Raw genomic sequence first — 19,198 nt, 5'->3', positions numbered from 1 at the left:
ATTGGCTGCAGGAGCTTCCTGCACTCAAGAGGAAACCGCGGCAGACGTTCGGCTTCCGAAAAACATCTGCAAACCGGAACACTTATGTTATGTACTGAGTTAAATAGGATTCAAAACGCAGCAGTCTGATTGGTCCTAGAACAATTGGATTCAGAATGCAGCAGTCTGATTGGTCCCAGAACAATTGGATTCAGAATGCAGCAGTCTGATTGGTCCTAGAATAATAGGACCCAGAATGCAGCAGTCTGATTGGTCCACAGGAGCCACCCAATCCAGCTCCAGGTGGAAGTGAATCCGGAACCTGATTGGCCTACAGGTGAATCCCGGAATTAGCCAATCACGTGGGGCCCATTGTGTAAATAATGTATATAAAGCAGACATTCTGGGGGAACTTCCATTCCTCCTCACCACTATAAGCAGAATAAAGAGCATGAAATCCACTCTCGACTCCGAGTATATTTCAACTTACTTCCGGGTTTTTGGCTTTCGGGAGCCAATTTGTCTGTTAACTAAGCCTTTAGAGAACCAAGGTACCGCTGTATTTCCATATGCACATCGCTTTTCTTCCATCTTGGAACCCGGGGCAGCAGCTTACGGTTCCCTTGCAGCCTCCCACTGCTCAGACTCAGGCCTGGCTTCCTCCCCGAAGTATAGCTACTACATTTAAGAAGGAGCCCTCGAGGAAATCTGGTTTCTGTGCGTTCCGACGGGAACCGATCCATGCCACACAAAGACAGCAAGCATCCTTTGAAGGCTGCCATCTTCAGGCTGGACTCTGAACACGTCCTTGGACAACTAGGCTGCTCCGCGCCGGTCGCCAGAAAGGTTTCGTTTCAACATTTCCCACTCGCTCCTATTATATCATGCAACGCATGCTCAGCATACAGAGATTGCTGCTGCAAAGAGGAGTCAGAGACAGCCTCCAGGTGAGGTGGCTTTGAAAGGCAGGTGAGGAAACAAACTTCACTCGTATATGTTCATCTCACTGGTGATTGGAGGAGATGGGTATTGGTCTAATGCAAAACAGGCAGCTCTTCGTAAGAGCATGCACTGTGCCACAGCGTCCCAAACCACCCGGAATGAGAACTACCAGGAATTTTCGCTGCAAGATCATATTCATCCGGTACTATACCAGCTGCACTGGCTCCCGGTGGAGTACAGGATCAGGTTTAAGGTGCTGGTTTTAACCTTTAAAGCCCTATACGGCCTAGGACCCTCGTACCTATGGGACCGTCTCTCCTGGAATGTCCCACAGAGAAATTTACGGTCTGCAAATAAAAACATCCTGAAGATCCCAGGCCACAGAGAGGTTAGGCTGGCCTCAACTAGAGCCAGGGCTTTCTCGGCCGCGGCTCCAATCTGGTGGAACGCTCTGTCCCAAGAGACTAGGGCCCTGCGGGACCTGACGTCTTTCCGCAGGGCGTGCAAGACAGAGCTGTTCCACCAGGCCTTTGGTCAGGGCGCAGTCTGACCCCCTCCTCTGGCAATCTGCACAGAATTTTGCTTAATGGTTGCCATCAATTTGATTTTAATTAATTTTATAACGAATGTTTTTAGAATGCTGGATTATTTTGATTGTTGTTAGCCGCCCTGAGCCCAGCTTCGGCTGGGGAGGGCGGGATATAAATAAAATTTATGATGATGATGATGATACGGACACACAGGGTTTTGATTGCAGAAACAATACTGGGGGGGTGAAGCATCACACCTAGATTGCCAGCCGGATTAAATTAATTAAAAGTGCTTCGCTTGCTTTCTTTAACCTCTTGCAAGCACAAATTATTGGCTTGATGTAGACATGCCGCAGTGAACTGGCTCTAAAGGATTAAGCAGCCCAAGTAGTCTTGCAACATGCAATTGGTTTAATAATAGGAGGTTCGCGGGCTTTTTCATAAACAATCGCTCCTGGGGAAAGCGAGCTAATGTTTTAGGCGTCACCTGGTTTTTAAAGAATGTGGGGATCTGTTTGTTCTTTGGTTATGACAGGGCAAAACGTGGGTGGAGCACAAGAACTACCACCGTGTAGCTGAGGAAAGAAGGGGTGCAAAAGGCAATAACAAAAAAAAAATTGATTTATTTAGAGAAATATTTCTATACCGCCGTAGCATGAAATAATAATAATTTATTTATATCCCACCCTCCCCAGCCGAAGCCGGGCTCAGAGCGGCTAACAACAATAAAAGTAACACAGTTTACATAAAATCACAATCAATTAATTGACATGCATTCTAAAATCAATTCATTCTAAAACCAATTCAGAATCAAATTCATGGCAACCATTGGGCTAGAATTCTGTGAGGATTACCGAAGGAGGGGGGTCAGACTGTGCCTTGGCCAAAGGCCTGGTGGAACAGCTTTGTCTTGCAAGCCCTGCAGAAAGATATCAAGTCCTGCAAGGCCCTAGTCTCTTGTGACAGAGCGTTCCACCAGAACGGGGCCATGGCCGAAAAAGCCCTGTCTCTGGTTGAGGCCAGCCTAACCTCCCTGTGGCCTGGGATCTCCAAGATGATTTTATTTGAAGACCGTAAGGTCCTCCGTGGGACATACCAGGAGAGGCGATGCCCAGCGTCAAAAGGTAACACCTTTTTTCAAAGTTAGGGAAGGCAACCTTTTTGCTATTAAGAGCTGTATTCCTGGACAGCCCAGTTCAGTGTTTTCAACCAGTGTGTCGTGGCACCCTGGGGTGCCTTGAATGATGGCCAGTCGTGCCACAGGCAGCACTGGCCTCTGTCAGTCTTTCCATCCCTGCCTCCTCTGATGAACCTCTTGCATCTCTGCCTCCCCAAGCCTTGCACAGCTGTTTGTTGCAGCAGCCCTGGCCACAACCTCTCCAGGTGGATGGCGTCTCTGGTGCTGGCCAGGGGGTGCTTCCCAGGCCCCTGTGGGGCAGTGTGAAGAGGCATCTCTCTTTGGGGCAAAGGGGGCAGCTTGGAGAGCAGGGGTAGCAGGAGGGAACGCCCCACAAGGGAGGGTTTCAAAAAACAGGATAGACTGCCAGCTCCACAGGCAAAGGGGTGACCTAACTGGGCTCCTGAGCCCCACAGGGGAGCCACAGAAAGAATGCAGTTGGTCAAGGGAGCCGTGGACCCAAAAAGGTTGAAAACGTCTGGCTCACTTTGGTTAGAGAGTGGTGCTGATAACGCCAAGGTTGCAGGTTCGGTCCCCGTATGGGCCAGCAGCATTTTCCTGCCTTGCAGCGGGTTGGACTAGATGATCCTCAGGGTCTCTTCCAACTCAACCATTCAATAATAATAATAATAATAATAATAATAATAATAATAATAATTTATTATTTATACCCCGCCCACCTGGCTGGATTTCCCCAGCCACTCTGGGCGGCTCCCAACAGAATATTAAAATACAATAACCTATTAAACATTAAAAGCTTCCCTAAACAGGGCTGCCTGTTGATTCCATAAGTCAGGGGTAGGCAAACTAAGGCCCGGGGGCCAGATGCGGCCCAATCGCCTTCTAAATCCGGCCCGCGGACAGTCCGGGAATCAGCGTGTTTTTACATGAGTAGAATGTGTCCTTTTATTTAAAATGCATCTCTGGGTTATTTGTGGGGCCTGCCTGGTGTTTTTATATGAGTAGAATGTGTGCTTTTATTTAAAATGCATCTCTGGGTTATTTGGGGGGCATAGGAATCCGTTCATTTTCCCCCAAAAAAATATAGTCTGGTCCACCACATGGTCTGAGGGATGGTGGACCGGCCCAAAAAGGTTGCCGACCCCTGCCATAAGCAATCCATTAGGGGGCTGCATGTGGATTGTGGGTGGGGTACCAGAGAAGGAAATGGATGGGGCCACCTCTTTTCTCTTCCAGCCACCCCACTGCCTTTCTCTCTGTGTGTAACAGGCAGGTATCACATCATTCTTGCCAGAGATCTGAACTGAATTGTTTGCAGTGAGCTTTTGAAATTAAGGGTTGTTTTTTTTGGGGGGGGGGGGCTTGCAAAGCATTAGGCAAAAGACATGAGGTTGCCCACGTCTTTTAAAGAGTTTGGGGGAACAGACAGAAACCAGTCAATCACTTATTTGAATCTGTATCTCGTATGGAATTCCAATCTAATAACAGTTGAACATAGACCGAGGAGTTATTTTTCAATTAACCGACAAGCAGCGCAGGGTTATGTGTCATAAATGGATTTTGCAGACACTCACGCTTTTATTTATTTTTAAAAAATCACACCCTGCTTTTCACATGTGTCTCAAAGCAGATGACAAAGAAAAACAAACAAATAAGAAATCATAAATAAATTTTGCTTTGAGCTGAAAAGGCAAGAGAGCAGATCTGCATCGGTGCTGTGAGTGCATTCAACAAGATTTGTGGAATTATTGGCAAGAGATATCAGAAAGTCAATTGTGGGCGGACGTCTGAGCCAGATTTCACCTATTATTAAACACTGCCACTTGATAACCAAAATTGCTTCTGAGCTGTTCGTAAAACAAAAAAACCAATAATTGCACAACATTCTGTGCAAATTTCCTTTCGTGCAACGACCACCATCTGCTAAAACTGCTAAGCGGCACAGAGTCTTACTGTCTCCCTTTTTTAAAAAGTACCACCTTCGACTTCAAGGGTGCTCAGAGTCTTGGATCTCTGCTGTACCCATTTCTATAAGGTTTTACCATCAATCAGATTGTGCTTGCTTCAGCTGCAAAAAAGGAATTCTGCGCTTATCAACACTGGCAACCACCCAAAGGCCGGTGAATGATATTTCCTACCTTTCTGCAAGAATCTACAAGACGCAGAAGAATGCATCGAAATCTCTTGGAATTTGGGGAGGTTCTTTCATTTTAGAATCCTGCAGAACACCTTGGGAGAGGGGCATGCATTGCAAGGCATCATCACCTTGTCGTGGGGAGTGGGCTTGCACATTCCTATGACCCTTGTGAGCAATGCCGTCAGGAATCTCGTACTCCCAGCAGAGTCACCCAAGGCGGAAAGGTCAAAGGTAAGGAGCTAGACAAAGAATGATCCAAGAAGTTCTCAATGGCAGAACAGGTGGGTGATAGCAAGCGGTATGTTACAACGGCTGTGAAGGCTGCAGCAGATAAGAATCTACCAGTCGTTGTGATACTCATGCCAACGGAATACAGTGGTACCTCTGGTTAAGAACTTAATTCATTCTGAAACTGTTCTTAACCTGAAGCACCACTTTAGCTAATGGGGGCCTTATGTAAAGTATGCAGGGATTTATGATAAGCAAAATGAAGCATTGAAGGAGAAGGGAAGTCCTTGATATTTTAAGGATTTTTTTTTAAAAGAAAAATAAATAATAAACATCCAGAAGAAGAAGAAGAAGAAGTGCACAGTGTATATGGTTATATGGCTGCCTCTTGAGTTGGCAAAGACCGTAGCTCAGTGGCAGAGCACTAGCCGTGCAAGCAGAAGGTCCCGGGTCCAAGTCCTGGCATCCCCCAGGAGGCCTGCCAACTGGTGTAAATCACAAGCGGGGAGGGCGCACTGAGAAGCAGCTTCCGGATTTCCCATGGGCATCTGGTTGGTCCCTGTGAGAATGGAGTGCAGGAGCAGAATCCTAGAGTTGGAAGGCACCCAGTGGTCATCTAGTCCAACCCGCTTTGGCCCCATCCAGCGGGCAGGATTTACTTATGTTCTGAAAAAGACGCTTGAAATGCCTGAACTGGTTCTTCCTTTTTTTTAATCCTGAAAATAATTGTTTGTGTGTCAACACAGCTTGAAGAACCGCACAAACCTTTAAGTCGCACAGATCGCTCGAGATTTGTCTCAAAGTGAGCCCTGCGGCACTATTCCCGACAGCGCTGGAGCGCTGCATTTAATCTATAATCTAGCTCTCATACGAAAGAGAGAATTTGCACGCAAAATCAGAAGGCCTTTTCCAGCCAGCTCCGGCTCCCCCAACCCCCCCCCCCATTCACCCTTTTCCTTTTCTAAACTTGTCAGTTTGGCGGCGGGTGGGGAGGGGGGGGCAGATGCTTTAAATACAAATCAGACAGAATTGGCAAGACTTTTCGCGAAGTATTCCCAGTATCAACATTCCATTACCCTCCCGCCCCCCCTTTCCCACCCCCAATATAAACAAGCCGGAGAGTCTCAAGACTTTTTCTGCAGGTCGTAACGGAGACCCCAGAATACACTATAAACTGTACCCTTCTCCATCTGGTTTCCTTAAGTCTTTGGCTGCAAGTGGGAAGGAATGTAAACCATTCCGCGAGTTTTGAGATGCCTGGATGGCATAACTACAGGTGAGATGGCAAACGGCAGGAGGCGGAACAGGCAAAATGGAAAAACTGTGGGCACATGTTGCTTTCGGCTCTTTTCGGTTTCCTCGGATCCTTGTCCTTTGCACCATCCTACAGCAATGCTGGGACGCGGGTGGCGCTGTGGGTTAAACTACAGAGCCTAGGGCTTGCCGATCAGAAGGTCGGCGGTTCAAATCCCCGCGACGGGGTGAGCGCCCGTTGCTCGGCCCCTGCTCCTGCCAACCTAGCAGTTCGAAAGCACGTCAAAGCGCAAGTACTGTATTTTTCGCTGTCTAAGACACACTTTTCCCCTCCTAAAAAGTAAGGGGAAATGTGTGTGCGTCTTATGGAGCGAATGCAGGCTGCACAGCCATCCCAGAAGCCAGAACAGCGAGAGAGATCGCTGTGCCGCGCTCCCTCTTGCTGTTCTAGCTCCTGGCTTAGCCCCTCTATCCCTTCCCCCACCTCCCGGAAAACCCCCAAGAGCCGCACTCCCTTTAATGTGCCATCAGTGATGGGCTGCCCTTCTCCCTCCTCGGGGAAAAGCCTGCAAGTGCCGCACACACGCTCCACGCGGCTCGTGAAAGGGAGCGCTGAGCAGAGCCTGGGACGCATACAGGCTCTACTCAGCGCTCCCTTTAAAGAATATTTTTTTTCTTTTATTCCCCCTCTAAAAACTAGGTGTGCCTTATCGTCAGGTGCGTCTTATGGAGCAAAAAATACAGTAGATAAATAGGTACCGCCCCGGCGGGAAGGTAAATAGCATTTCTGTGCGCTGCTCTGGTTCGCCAGAAGTGGCTTAGTCATAGAATCATAGAATCATAGAATTGGAAGAGACCACAAGGGCCATCGAGTCCCACCCCCTGCCAAGCAGGAAACACCATCAGAGCACTCCTGACATATGGTTGTCAAGCCTCTGCTTAAAGACCTCCAAAGAAGGAGACTCCACCACACTCCTTGGCAGCAAATTCCACTGTCGGACAGCTCTTACTGTCAGGAAGTTCTTCCTAATGTTTAGATGGAATCTTCTTTCTTGTAGTTTGGATCCATTGCTCCGTGTCCGCCTCTCTGGAGCAGCAGAAAACAACCTTTCTCCCTCCTCTATGTGACATCCTTTTATATATTTGAATATGACCCGGAAGCTGTACACCGGCTCCCTTGGCCAATAAAATGAGATGAGCGCCACAACCCCAGAGCCGGTCACAACTGGACCTAATGGTCAGGGGTCCTTTTACCTTTACCCCTCTGCATATACCCACAAAATCTGCTCTGGAGGGTCCCTCAACCCTCCAGAGATGATTTTGAGGGTGCAAGGAGGGCTGAAGGGAACAGGAGAGGAGGGGGGACATTCCAGAAGTCTGCTTTGCGAGTTCCCATTGAGTTCTATTCCTTTACTTTGTCCTATTTGTACCAGATACTTTTTTTAATGCCTGACAACATCCCCAGAGCTGGGACGCGGGTGGTGCTGTGGTCTAAACCACAGAGCCTAGGACTTGCCAATCAGAAGGTCGGCGGTTCGAATCCCTGTGATTGGGTGAGCTCCCGTTGCTCGGTCCCAGCTCCTGCCAACCTAGCAGTTCGAAAGCACGTCAAAGTGCAAGTAGATAAATAGGTACCACTCCAGCGGGAAGGTAAATGGCATTTCTGTGCACTGCTCTGGTTCGCCAGAAGCGGCTTAGTCATACTGGCCACATGACCCGGAAGCTGTACGCCGGCTCCCTCGGCCTATAAAGCGAGATGAGCACCGCAACCCCAGAGTCGGTCACTACTGGACCTAATGGTCAGGGGTCCCTTTACCCTTTACCTTACAGCAATGCTTGCAATGATCACTGCAGATGGTGACAGCAGCCACGAAATTAAGAGACGCCTGCTTCTTGGGAGAAAAGCAATGACAAACCTAGACAGCATTTTAAAAAGTAGAGACATCACCTTGCCAACAAAGGTCCGTATAGTAAAAGCTATGGTTTTCCGAGTAGTGATGTATGGAAGTGAGAGCTGGACCATAAAGAAGGCTGATCGCCGAAGAATTGACGCTTTTGAATTATGGTGCTGGAGGAGACTCTTGAGAGTCCCATGGACTGCAAGAAGATCAAGCCTATCCATTCTTAAGGAAATCAGCCCTGAGTGCTCACTGGAAGGACAGATCCTGAAGCTGAGGCTCCAATACTTTGGCCACCTCATGAGAAGAGAAGACTCTCTGGAAAAGACCCTGATGTTGGGAAAGATGGAGGGCACAAGGAGAAGGGGACGACAGAGGACGAGATGGTTGGACAGTGTTCTCGAAGCTACAAACATGAATCTGACCAAACTGCGGGTGGCAGTGGAAGACAGGAGTGCCTGGCGTGCTCTGGTCCATGGGGTCACGAAGAATCAGACACGACTGAACGACTAAACAACAACAACAATGCTTGCAATGCAACAGTCCTGCTCCGCATCCCCTCTGGTTAAAGAACCATGCATGCAGCCAGCAGTATGGATCTGCCCTAGAAAGGAGAGTCTGCCATTCCTAGACCCCTTGACAATTCACTGTGTGTTTCTGTCTGTGTGTTCATTTGGTATAACAAGGCAGACAGCAAGGAAATATCCCAGGACCATCTTGAATGGATTTGTTTCAGTAAAGCATTTGGGTTAATTCCACAGTCAGGCAAAGAATTTGGAGAGTTATAAACAAGGCAGACATACCAAACGCAATGACAAAAGTAATTGGGGGGGGGGGTGCAATTCAGAAAGGCTGGGCGGGGGGGGGGAGAGGCAGAGGAACCAGAGACAACAACCGGAGCTGTCTGGGGACCTCAGTGCCCTGGAGCAAAACTGCAGCTCTGCATTGCCAGCAAAACCAATTAGTCGATCCCTGGAGTTCGCCAAGATGGAGAGGCACTAAGCAAGGCAACTCCGCTGCTACCCATGTGACCAGGGAGGGCTGCAAATCGCTCAGGACCATTAAGCCATGTTACTTGCAGAGGAGGGCGATGATGAAGGGGTCTCGGAAACCAAGCCTTGCGAAGGACAGTTGAGAGCTGGGAAAGAGGAATTGCAGAATTGTAGAGTCAGAAAGGACCGCAAGGGTTATCTATCGTACAGTGTGGGGCTCGAACTCCCGGCCCCGAGATTAAGAGCCTTGTGGTCTACCAACTGAGCTATCCACAGGAGATGGAGATAACAGCTATTTTCATGTTGGAAGGGCTGTCACATCAAAGATGGAGCAACCACGTTTTCTCCTGCTCCACAGGGGAAGACCCAAACCAATGGAGTCAAATGACAAGAAAATAGATTCCAAGTGACTTTCTTGAGCTGTTTGGCAGTGGAATGGATGACCTCAGGAGGTGGAGGACTCGTTGGAGGTTTCTAAGCAGAGGTTGGGTGGCCCGGAAACTACAATTAATCCAGAATGCGGCAGCTGGACTGGTGACTGGGAGCGGCTGCCGAGACCACATAACACCGGTCTTGAAAGATCTACACTGGCTCCCAGTACGTTTCTGAGCACAATTCAAAGTGCTGGTGCTGACCCTGAAAGCCCTAAACGGCCTTGATCCAGTATACCTGAAGGAGCATCTCCACCCCCATCGTTCTGCCCAGACACTGAGGTCCAGTGCCGAGGGCCTTCTGGTGGTTCCCTCACTGCAAGAAGCCAAGTTACAGGGAACCAGGCAGAGGGACTTCTTGGTAGTGGCACCCGCCCTGTGGAACACCCTCCCACCAGATGTCAAAGAGAAGAACAACTACCAGACTATTAGAAGACATCTGAAGGCAGCCGTGTTCAGGGAAGCTTTTAATGTTTAACAGACCACTGTATATTGCAGGGGGTTGGACTAGATCGTGGGTCGGCAAACTAAGGCCTGCAGGCCGGATCAGGCCCAATTGCCTTCTGGATCCGGCCCGCAGACGGTCCGGGAATTGCCGCATGGATCGCCAGCGTGCACGTTCTTTCCCTCTCCCTCATACGGTGGGAGAGGCTTCTCCTGGCTTCTCCCCACCCTGCCTAGAGGAGGAAGGGGGCTGGGCCTTGTTGGTGCCAGCAGCAGCACTTGAGCGGCTGCCATTTTAAGCAGCCCCTCTCCAGAGCCCTTTCTCATGCCGCTCCTCGTCCCGCCGCCACCAGACCCTGCCGCTCGGAAGACACTGGTAAGCAGCCACCGGGGCTCATGGTGCCTTTGCATCATGTTTGTTCCCCAAAATATAGTCCAGCCCCCCACAAGGTCTGAAGGACAGTGGACCGGCCTCCTGCTGAAAAAGTTTGCTGGCCCCTGGCCCCTCCCAACTCTACGATCCCTCCAGGCGAGGGCCACATTCCCCAGAAAAGGAAATCTACTTGCTTCCTGGACCCAAGAGCTCGTAACACAGAGCACCTCCATCATGCCAGTTTCTATTTATTGGCCCCAATCCATCTCATCGCCACCTCCGGGCAACGGTCAAACACCTGAGCTGCCTTCTCCCGATTCAGATGGCATGGAGAGATGGAGTTGTGCATCACACCCTGACAAAGTCCCCCGGTGCTTTCATATAACTGGTGAATAGCAACGGAGAACAAGATTAACTCCCCGTAGGACGCCGCAAGAAATGATAAGATTTCTGATTGCTAAGTTCTGGATGAAGGGAGCGAGTCTCCTCCCTCCAGGAAACATTTGGGAACTGCTGCTTTGAAGGAGGAACAGACAGCAAAGAGATCAAATGCAAAGAAGTCAGCCAGCGGGAGATAAAACAAACAAACATGTGGGCTCTGCAACAAGGTGTTGCAGCGCAGAGTGTTGCCATTTGGGGCTACATTAGCAGAAGTTCAATTTGCTACTCGTAAGGTAGGATTCTACTTGCCTGTTTCTTCGAAGAAGTAGCCGTTCCTGGACATCGCTGCCGGTGGGCTTTCTAAGAGGAGAAATAAGAGAAAAACAAATTAAGAGGGCAGCTCAGACAATTCAGGGGTTTCTTTTTAAACGAATGGACATTTATTCTTTGGCATGCTTCACTTTTCTTCCGGAATGTCTCTGTTACATGGATTTATCATATGAAAATGTAGGTATATTTGCAATAGCTGGTTTCCATTAGCCTTTATTTATTAGTATTCATTATTATTAGTATTCGCTTTATCTCACAAAAACGACTTACAACCAACCAAACAGACAGGCAAAACCTCCCACAGAGATTCATTAAACCCAAGAGGGAAAAGAAACGGATTAAAAACATCTCACCCACTTCTAAAAGGCCACAGACAGTCCAAAGCCTGGTTATAGAATAAAGTTTTTGCCTGGTGCCTAAATACATGCTATAAGGGCGCCGGGTGAGCCTTCCTTTGACTACACGCTTCGTGAAGAAGTAGACTAAAGTCGACGTGTTTTTACCGAAACGGCAACTCTTAAACGTCCCATGTGCAAGTTGAAGCCATCCTATCCGGATCCGTCCTGAACTTTCGTCTTCATTTCCAGGCAAACAGGCTGCTAGGAATCTCACCGTGATAGGGGCGATGGATGAGCACAATGAGATTCAGAAAGAGAGCAGGCACTGGGGAAAGGAAGGGCACAAAGCTTTGGGGCGACTCACACAAGAGGCTAATGCAATGTGAAACGGCACACAAGGTTTGCCAGGAGGCAGCAAAAAGGCTACTCTCTTTCACCGTTACATAATCCCAGGGTCACCCGGAGGCCCATCTCTGCCTTTGTTTACAGGCACATCCCTCACTTTCCTCCAGGTGCTCGTATATCAAAAAAATGAGCCCTTGCCTCTTAAGGCAAAGATGGGGAATCTCCAGAAGTTGAGACTCTGGGATGGTGAGAGTTGTAGTCTAGCAAACCAGGCAGAGCCTTCTTGGTAGTGGCGCCCGCCCTGTGCAAAGCCCTCCTGCCAGATGAAAAGGAGTCAAAAGTTCTACATACAAGTTTTTTTAAAGGTAAAGGACCCCTGGACGGTTACGTCCAGTCAAAGGTGACTACGGGGTTGCGGCGCTCATCTCGCTTTCAGGCCGAGGGAGCCAGTGTTTGTCCACAGACAGTTTTCCGGGTCATGTGGCCGGCATGACTAAACCGCTTCTGGCGCAACAGGACACCGCGACGGAAACCAGAGCGCATGGAAATGCCGTTTACCTTCCTGCTGCAGTGGTACCTATTTATCCACTTGCACTGGTGTGCTTTCATACTGCTACGTTGGCAGGAGCTGGGACCGAACAACGGGAGCTCACCCTGTCACGGAGATTCGAACCACCGACCTTCTGATCAGCAAGCCCAAGAGGCTCAGTGGTTTAGACAACAGCGCCACCCGTGTCCCATGTTTTAGAAGACAGCCATGATTATGTTTTTGTAGCTGATGGAAGCCACCCAGAGTGACTGGGGCAACCCAGTCAGATGGCAGGGGACAAATAATACTATTATATTATTACCTGGACTAGTGATGTATGGAAGTGAGAGCTGGACCATAAAGAAGGTTGATTGCCAAAGAATTGATGCTTTTGAATTCTGGTGCTGGAGGAGACTCTTGAGAGTCCCATGGACTGCAAGAAGATCAAACCTCTCCATTCTGAAGGAAATCAGCCCTGAGTGCTCACTGGAAGGACAGATCCTGAAGCTGAGGCTCCAAGACTTTGGCCACCTCATGAGAAGAGAAGACTCCCTGGAAAAGACCCGGATGTTGAGAGAGATGGAGGGCACAAGGAGAAGGGGACGACAGAGGACGAGATGGTTGGACAGTGTTCTCAAAGCTACCAGCATGAGTTTGACCAAACTGTGAGAGGCAGTGGAAGACAGGAGGGCCTGGCGTGCTCTGGTCCATGGGGTCACGAAGAGTCGGACACAACTAAACGACTAAACGACAAAAATTACCTGGACAGCACCACTTTGGAGAGGTCTGGTTTAACATTGCACGTGAGTGCAGCCAAACTGGAAGCCATTAGGTCCCAGGGCTAGGAATTCAAACAGGTATCTGCTTTGTGGACCTGAGCATGCAGGTGTTGATTCTGCTCCTCCTGTGTCTAGATGCAGCCCTTATACTTCTTGTCACAGAATGAGGCCGCAATGGACCCCATGCATGAAGCATTCAATATCCCATGCACAAAACGTTTGATAAAGAGATAGAGATCTAGAAGAACAGAGCAATTTGTAGGGCTAACCCTGTGCCTTTATACGGCAGTGTTTTCAGAAATGTCCCCAAGACAGAACACACTCAAGACATGTTGCTGTGCAAATACCGGAATCTCGGGAAAGCACAAGAAAACAGAACAAGACACAGGAGCAGGCTTGTCAGATCAATGTTTTTTCAAAAAATAATAGTCAGAATATTATTAGCTCGTGTGCATTCTGCAGTGCTTCTGCGTTGAGCCATTCTGACACGAGGAATATTACCCCAGAATTGAAAATATTCCTTAATAAGGGATGCTGCAAAGGAACGTCTTGAAACTCCGGCCCCATCAAGGTGAAGGGGTCAACTGCAGCTGAGAGACAAGAAGGGATATTGCCCCTCTTTCTTTTTCTCTTTTCATTTCATAGATTTTCCCCCCTTTCACATTTGCACCCAACAACATTCTGTTATTAAATTCCTCAGAAGATGCGGCTCACTGTCTTGCCAGCCAGCTTCCTTGATATTAAAAACATAACAAAACCTGCAAATTCCAGTCTCCTGAGCTCTGCTATAGCCCCAACATAAAAAGACAACCTTGCATTCCCCGAATACTTCACAGAAGCATTTCTAACTTGGGGGCAACCGGAAGGGAATACCTCCCCAGTTCCATGCTGCTGTTTCCAGCCATCACGTCCTTTTATTCAGATGCCCAAAATCATTTACAGTTAAGCCACTGTTCCACGGCCCTGCAAAACTCCCCATTTTATAGGGGTTTCCATAAGCCTTTATTTATTAGTATTCATTATTATTAGTATTCACTTTATCTCACAAAAACAACTTACAACCAACCAACCAGACAGGCAAAACCACCCACAGAGATTCATTAAACCCAAGAGGGAAAAGAAATGGATTGAAAACATCTCACCCACTTCTAAAAGGCCACAGACAGTCAAAAGCCTGGTTATAGAATAAAGTTTTTGCCTGGTGCCTAAATACATGCTATAAGGGCGCCAGGTGAGCATTCCTTTGACAATGCGCTTCATGAAGAAGTAGACTAAAGTCGACGTGTTTTTACCGAAATGGCAACTCTTAAACGTCCCAAGTTGAAGCCATCCTATCCGGATCCGTCCTGAACTTTCGTCTTCATTTCCAGGCAAACAGGCTGCTAGGAATCTCACCGTGATAGGGGCAATGGATGAGCACAATTGGCCATTGGTTCATCTAGCAACATACCGTCAACTCTGACTGGCAACAGCTCTCTGGGATTCTCTGGTCTCTCCCGGTCCTTCCTTGAGATGCTCAGGATTCCACCTGGCTGGGACCTTCTGCATGCCAAGCAAATGCTCTGCCGCTGCCCAAAGGAGAACCAATTCTCTCCAGTGCAAAAGGTGAATATATTATCCACTCACTGATTTAGAAATGCAGCTATCCTGGACCACAACGGTAGGACCAAGGCCAGCACAAGACACAACCCCAAACAGTTGTTGCAGTACGTATCACAACAAAGCCATGCAAGATCTGAGGAGGTCCTTCCCTACTGCCAAGGATACTGGAAGCAGCTGAGCCTGGGGCCAAGGTGAGATCCGAACCCAGGTCCTCCAGGTTCAAAACCCACCCAAACCCTACATTTTGCAACAGATTGCTGGGTGCAAACAGCTCTAAATTACAACGAGGGCAGGGGAGAGACAGGGGAATTTGCTGCCAATGCCTTAGTGGGCCTTCACAATACAGTGGTACCATGGTTCTTGAATTTAATCCATTCCGGGAGTCTGTTTGGCTCGCGAAACCATTTGAAAACCAAGGCGCGGCTTCCGTCTGGCTGCAGAAAAACGGTCGCAAACCGGAACACTTACTTCTGGGTTTGCAGCGTTCGAGAACCAAGGTACCACTGTATCTGATTAATGCATAAAATGATTTGCCCACAATATTTCGCTAAGCTTCTGTCTTTACAGTCTCTTTCCTGCGCACCCCTTTCCAAAGAGTTGGAGCTGGGAGGTGCACCTTCAAGTCCAACCCTGAACCGACACTGCCAATTTGCTTTTGCAACATCCTATTAGGGTGTCCGTGCAGCCGCTGCTTGCAGAACTTATGAGACAAGGTCTGTTTCGGAAAGGGTGAGGTCCACTTCCTCAAGGAACAGTGAACAGGCTCACAGACAGCAGCCTCTTCCGGATGCAAGATGCTGGACAGTCTTTATTCATCCATATTTTGGCCTTTTTTTGGCTGCTGGCCCAGGATTCAATAGGTGGACAGTTAAGAGGGTTTGTGCCTACATTTGGCCGGTTATTTCGTACCACCAGGAGGGTGGGAAGGTGGAGTTTAGCGGTTTTATAAGTTGTGTGTCTTTGTTTGTATGGGCCTTAGGTTGCCTACCCCGGATTTAGGGCTTTAAAGGTCAGCACCAACATTTTGAACTACTCACTTTATTAACTACTCACTAACTTTGTCACGGGACGTGGGTGGCGCTATGGGTTAAACCACAGAGCCTAGGACTTGCCGATCAGAAGGTCAGTGGTTTGAATCCCTGCGATGGGGTGAGCTCCGGTTGCTCGGTCCCTGCTCCTGCCCTGCTCCACCTAGCAGTTTGAAAGCACATCAAAGTGCAAGTAGATAAATAGGTATCGCTCCGGTGGGAAGGTTAATGGCATTTCCATGCGCTGCTCTGGTTGGCCAGAAGCGGCTTAGTCATGCTGGCCACATGACCCAGAAGCTGTACGCCGGCTCCCTCGGCCAGTAAAGCAAGATGAGCGCCGCAACCCCAGAGTCAGCCATGACTGGACCTAATGGTCAGGGGTCACTTTACCTTTACCTTAACTTTGTCACAGATCTTAAGAATGGGAAAATGCCAACAACTTCGCTTGGGTCAAGACACCGCTGTATTTCCCCAGCAGAGAAGCTAAGCTCATGTGAATGATCATTAATTCTGTTCTGGTCTCTGCTGAAAAAATGCACCAGGAAGCCTTCCCCTCCTTCCCGGTGCCAAACACATCTCCGCTGCCAACACACCTTTGTCAAACCTCAAGCCCTAACCCAGTTTTGCTTCCTTTGCGGCTGAAGAGATTGACAGAAACAGGGAAGGAGAAGCCTCGCTAATGAGAAATAAGAAATGCTGTACAAGCTCGCTAAGTAGGTCAGGCCTCCCTCATATTGTGCGGCATCACTCAGAGCCACGGCTAAGGAGGAAAAACACCGCCCATGAAAACGAAGAGGAAACAGAAGCACCCAGTCAGGAGGACCCGGGGGCGCCTGCCTGTCAATCTCCCTCCCTCCTACCTCCCTCCCTCACCTCATACCTTGGTTGCCATTAATTTGATTTTGAACTTGATTTGATTTTGAAATGATTTTAAAATGAATTGATTTTAGAATGTTGTGTTACTTGTATTGTTGTTAGCCGCTCTGAGCCCGGCTTTGGCTGGGGAGGGCGGGATATAAATAAACTTTTATTTTATTATTATTATTATTATTATTATTATTATTATTATGGGCAGAGGGCAAAAGCATCCACAACGGAGCCATCTCTGAGAAGGGGTCCAGCTTGGTGCCTGCCTCTGACAGCAACCCCAGGGGACAAGAAACAGGCTCGTGTTTTGGATAGTTCCAAAATTCTGCAATTGGTTGCTTAAGCCCCCAATGTGGTTCGTTTATTGATCTTGCCAAGCTCTGCGTCTCAAAATGAGATTTCGGTTCGGAGGCAGTCGTGGGGGGGTTGCATCTAGGCCGAATCTGGGCTGCTCGCTCCCTAAGCCGAAAACGCACCCAATCGGTTTTGCTCCTTTAGTAGGACCACCCTACAGGCAGGGTTAGAAACTCAACTTACTATACAGTGGACACTCGGGTTGCGAACGTGATCCGTGCGGGATGCACGTTTGCAACCCGCAGCATTCACAACCCACGTCTGCGCATGTTGTGATTCAGCGCTTCTGCGCATGCGCAAAGCGAGATTTAGTGCATGTGCGACCGCCGAAACCCGGAAGTAATCCATTCCGGTACTTCCGGATTTCAGCAGTCGGTAACCCAAAAAAACGCAACCTGAAGTGTCTGTAATCTGAGGTATGACTGTATAAGCTAGGCTCAAAACGGCTCCTTAAACCAGGGTTAGAGTCGCCAAGACGGAATGCATCGTTGCCATTTCAGAGGGCAGACAGCTCAAAGGTTGTATTATGTTTCAACATGATTTTCTGGTTGCTCTGATTTCACAGGCAAGGGAGAAGAGTAAAGGGGAGGTTTCGCAGCTCAGCCTCTGAGCCCCTCTCATTTCCCAACCCAGCCAGGCGCCGGCTACAGTAGACCCCCTGCCAGGATCGCTCTCTGCAGGCACGAAAGGGATTGCTTTGCAGAAAGAAGCCGCCTCCGTTTTTTAAAAATAGCACGGGAACCAGCAGAGGGGACCCCTCTCTCCATCCCGAAGGAGCAACAAGGGTTTTAATTTCCCTCTTTCTTGTTATTATTCATCACACTTCCAGCTTGTCGTTCTTGCAAGGACATTAAGGCAGGCGGCCGGCCCTATCCTTAAGCACACTGGGGAAGCTGCCTCAGGCAGTACTCTAGGAAGCCAGTGGGGTTAGGGCATCAGATCAGGGAGATCAGGGTTCAAAACCCCACTCAGCCATGAAGGGTGACCTTGGAGTCAGTCTTAACCTACCTCACGGAGTTGTTGTGGGGATTAACTGAGTGGGAAGGAGACGGCCACGTACTCCCTGGAGAAAAAAGTGGGATATAAAAAGCTCTTCTGCTCACCTGCTTAAGAAAGCTAGAAGGGCCAGCCAGGTGGAGAGGTCAGTCGCCAACCTGAGATCCACAGATCTTCATGTGATCATAACTGGACCCACATCAGCTACAAAACATGCCAGGCACCTGGGTAACGGGACCTGAACCAATCTCAAAGAAACCCAGCTCCTGCTTGCTGTTTTTGGATACAGATGTGCTGGTGTTTTTGTTTTTTTAAAGAGTATGCCAGCATCAAATTAGATAATTTATTACGGTCAAATACCAGTTCACATAAATGACACAATAAAAACGCCGTTCATAAAGATAAAATATACTATCGGAGCAGATTGCAGCAATAGCTCATGAGTTAAAATTGAGATATATCCATACACCCGCACAACTTAGATTTGGGCTACCATAAAAAATTGACCCTGAGGCACCCCAAAGGGCAACTTCAGCATTTCCCTAGTAAGCTATTTTATTCTAGAGGATGATCTGTGCCTACAAATCTGGGCACAGAATCTGGCTACCAGCCAGGTCGTCTTCTGATCTTTGCCTAAGAGGAGAGAATTAAATTTAGACTCGTCTGAAAGATCGGCGAGCCTCTTCAGCAAAGATCAGTGGTGTCTCTACGAATCTCAACATAAAAAGGACATCTATAAAATATATGTTTGGGGCTTCCTATTTCCCCTAATGGGCAGGCACAAAGTCTCTGTGTGTATAAGACTCTTCTATAGGAGCCTTCCAGAACCGGTGAGAGCAAGGCTGAGCTTCTAGCAAGAGCAAAAGCCCAAGCCCAGTATCAGATTGCTTCCAGTCGTGTGCCTGCCCCTCTCTGCATGTGTGCTTCTCATTCCTCCATTTGTTCTGTGCCTGTTTTCTAAGTTTGCAATAAATCGGTGACGGGAGTTGTCTGTAGATTTTTGGGACCGTAAAGTTTTCCAGTGCAAACCAGGCATCGTAACTGTTCATAGAATCATAGAATCATAGAGTTGGAAGAGACCACAAGGGCCATCGAGTCCAACCCCCTGCCAAGCAGGAAACACCATCAGAGCACTCCTGACATATGGTTGTCAAGCCTCTGCTTAAAGACCTCCAAAGAAGGAGACTCCACCACACTCCTTGGCAGCAAATTCCACTATCAAACAGCTCTTACTGTCAGGAAGTTCTTCCTAATGTTTAGGTGGAATCTTCTTTCTTGTAGTTTGGATCCATTGCTCCGTGTC

The 19,198-nt window shown here is 48.5% G+C and overlaps 1 protein-coding gene across 7 annotated transcripts in view; it reads right to left on the bottom strand.

The window, feature by feature from the left end:
- The window catches only part of SLC4A11 (solute carrier family 4 member 11), a 244,862-nt gene that overhangs the window by 109,925 nt on the left and 115,739 nt on the right, over nt 1–19,198 (bottom strand). For all 7 annotated transcript variants that reach the window (XM_083398303.1, XM_083398299.1, XM_083398302.1 and 4 more), the window contains one exon: nt 11,037–11,087. In XM_083398303.1, coding sequence (XP_083254429.1) covers nt 11,037–11,087 — 51 coding nt within the window. The remainder of the gene's footprint in view (nt 1–11,036; nt 11,088–19,198) is intronic.

The sequence above is a fragment of the Podarcis tiliguerta genome (genome assembly GCF_965153285.1).
Source record: "Podarcis tiliguerta genome assembly, chromosome: 9".
Classification (NCBI taxonomy): Eukaryota; Metazoa; Chordata; class Lepidosauria; order Squamata; family Lacertidae; genus Podarcis; species Podarcis tiliguerta.
This window is presented reverse-complemented; position numbering and strand designations above follow the sequence as displayed.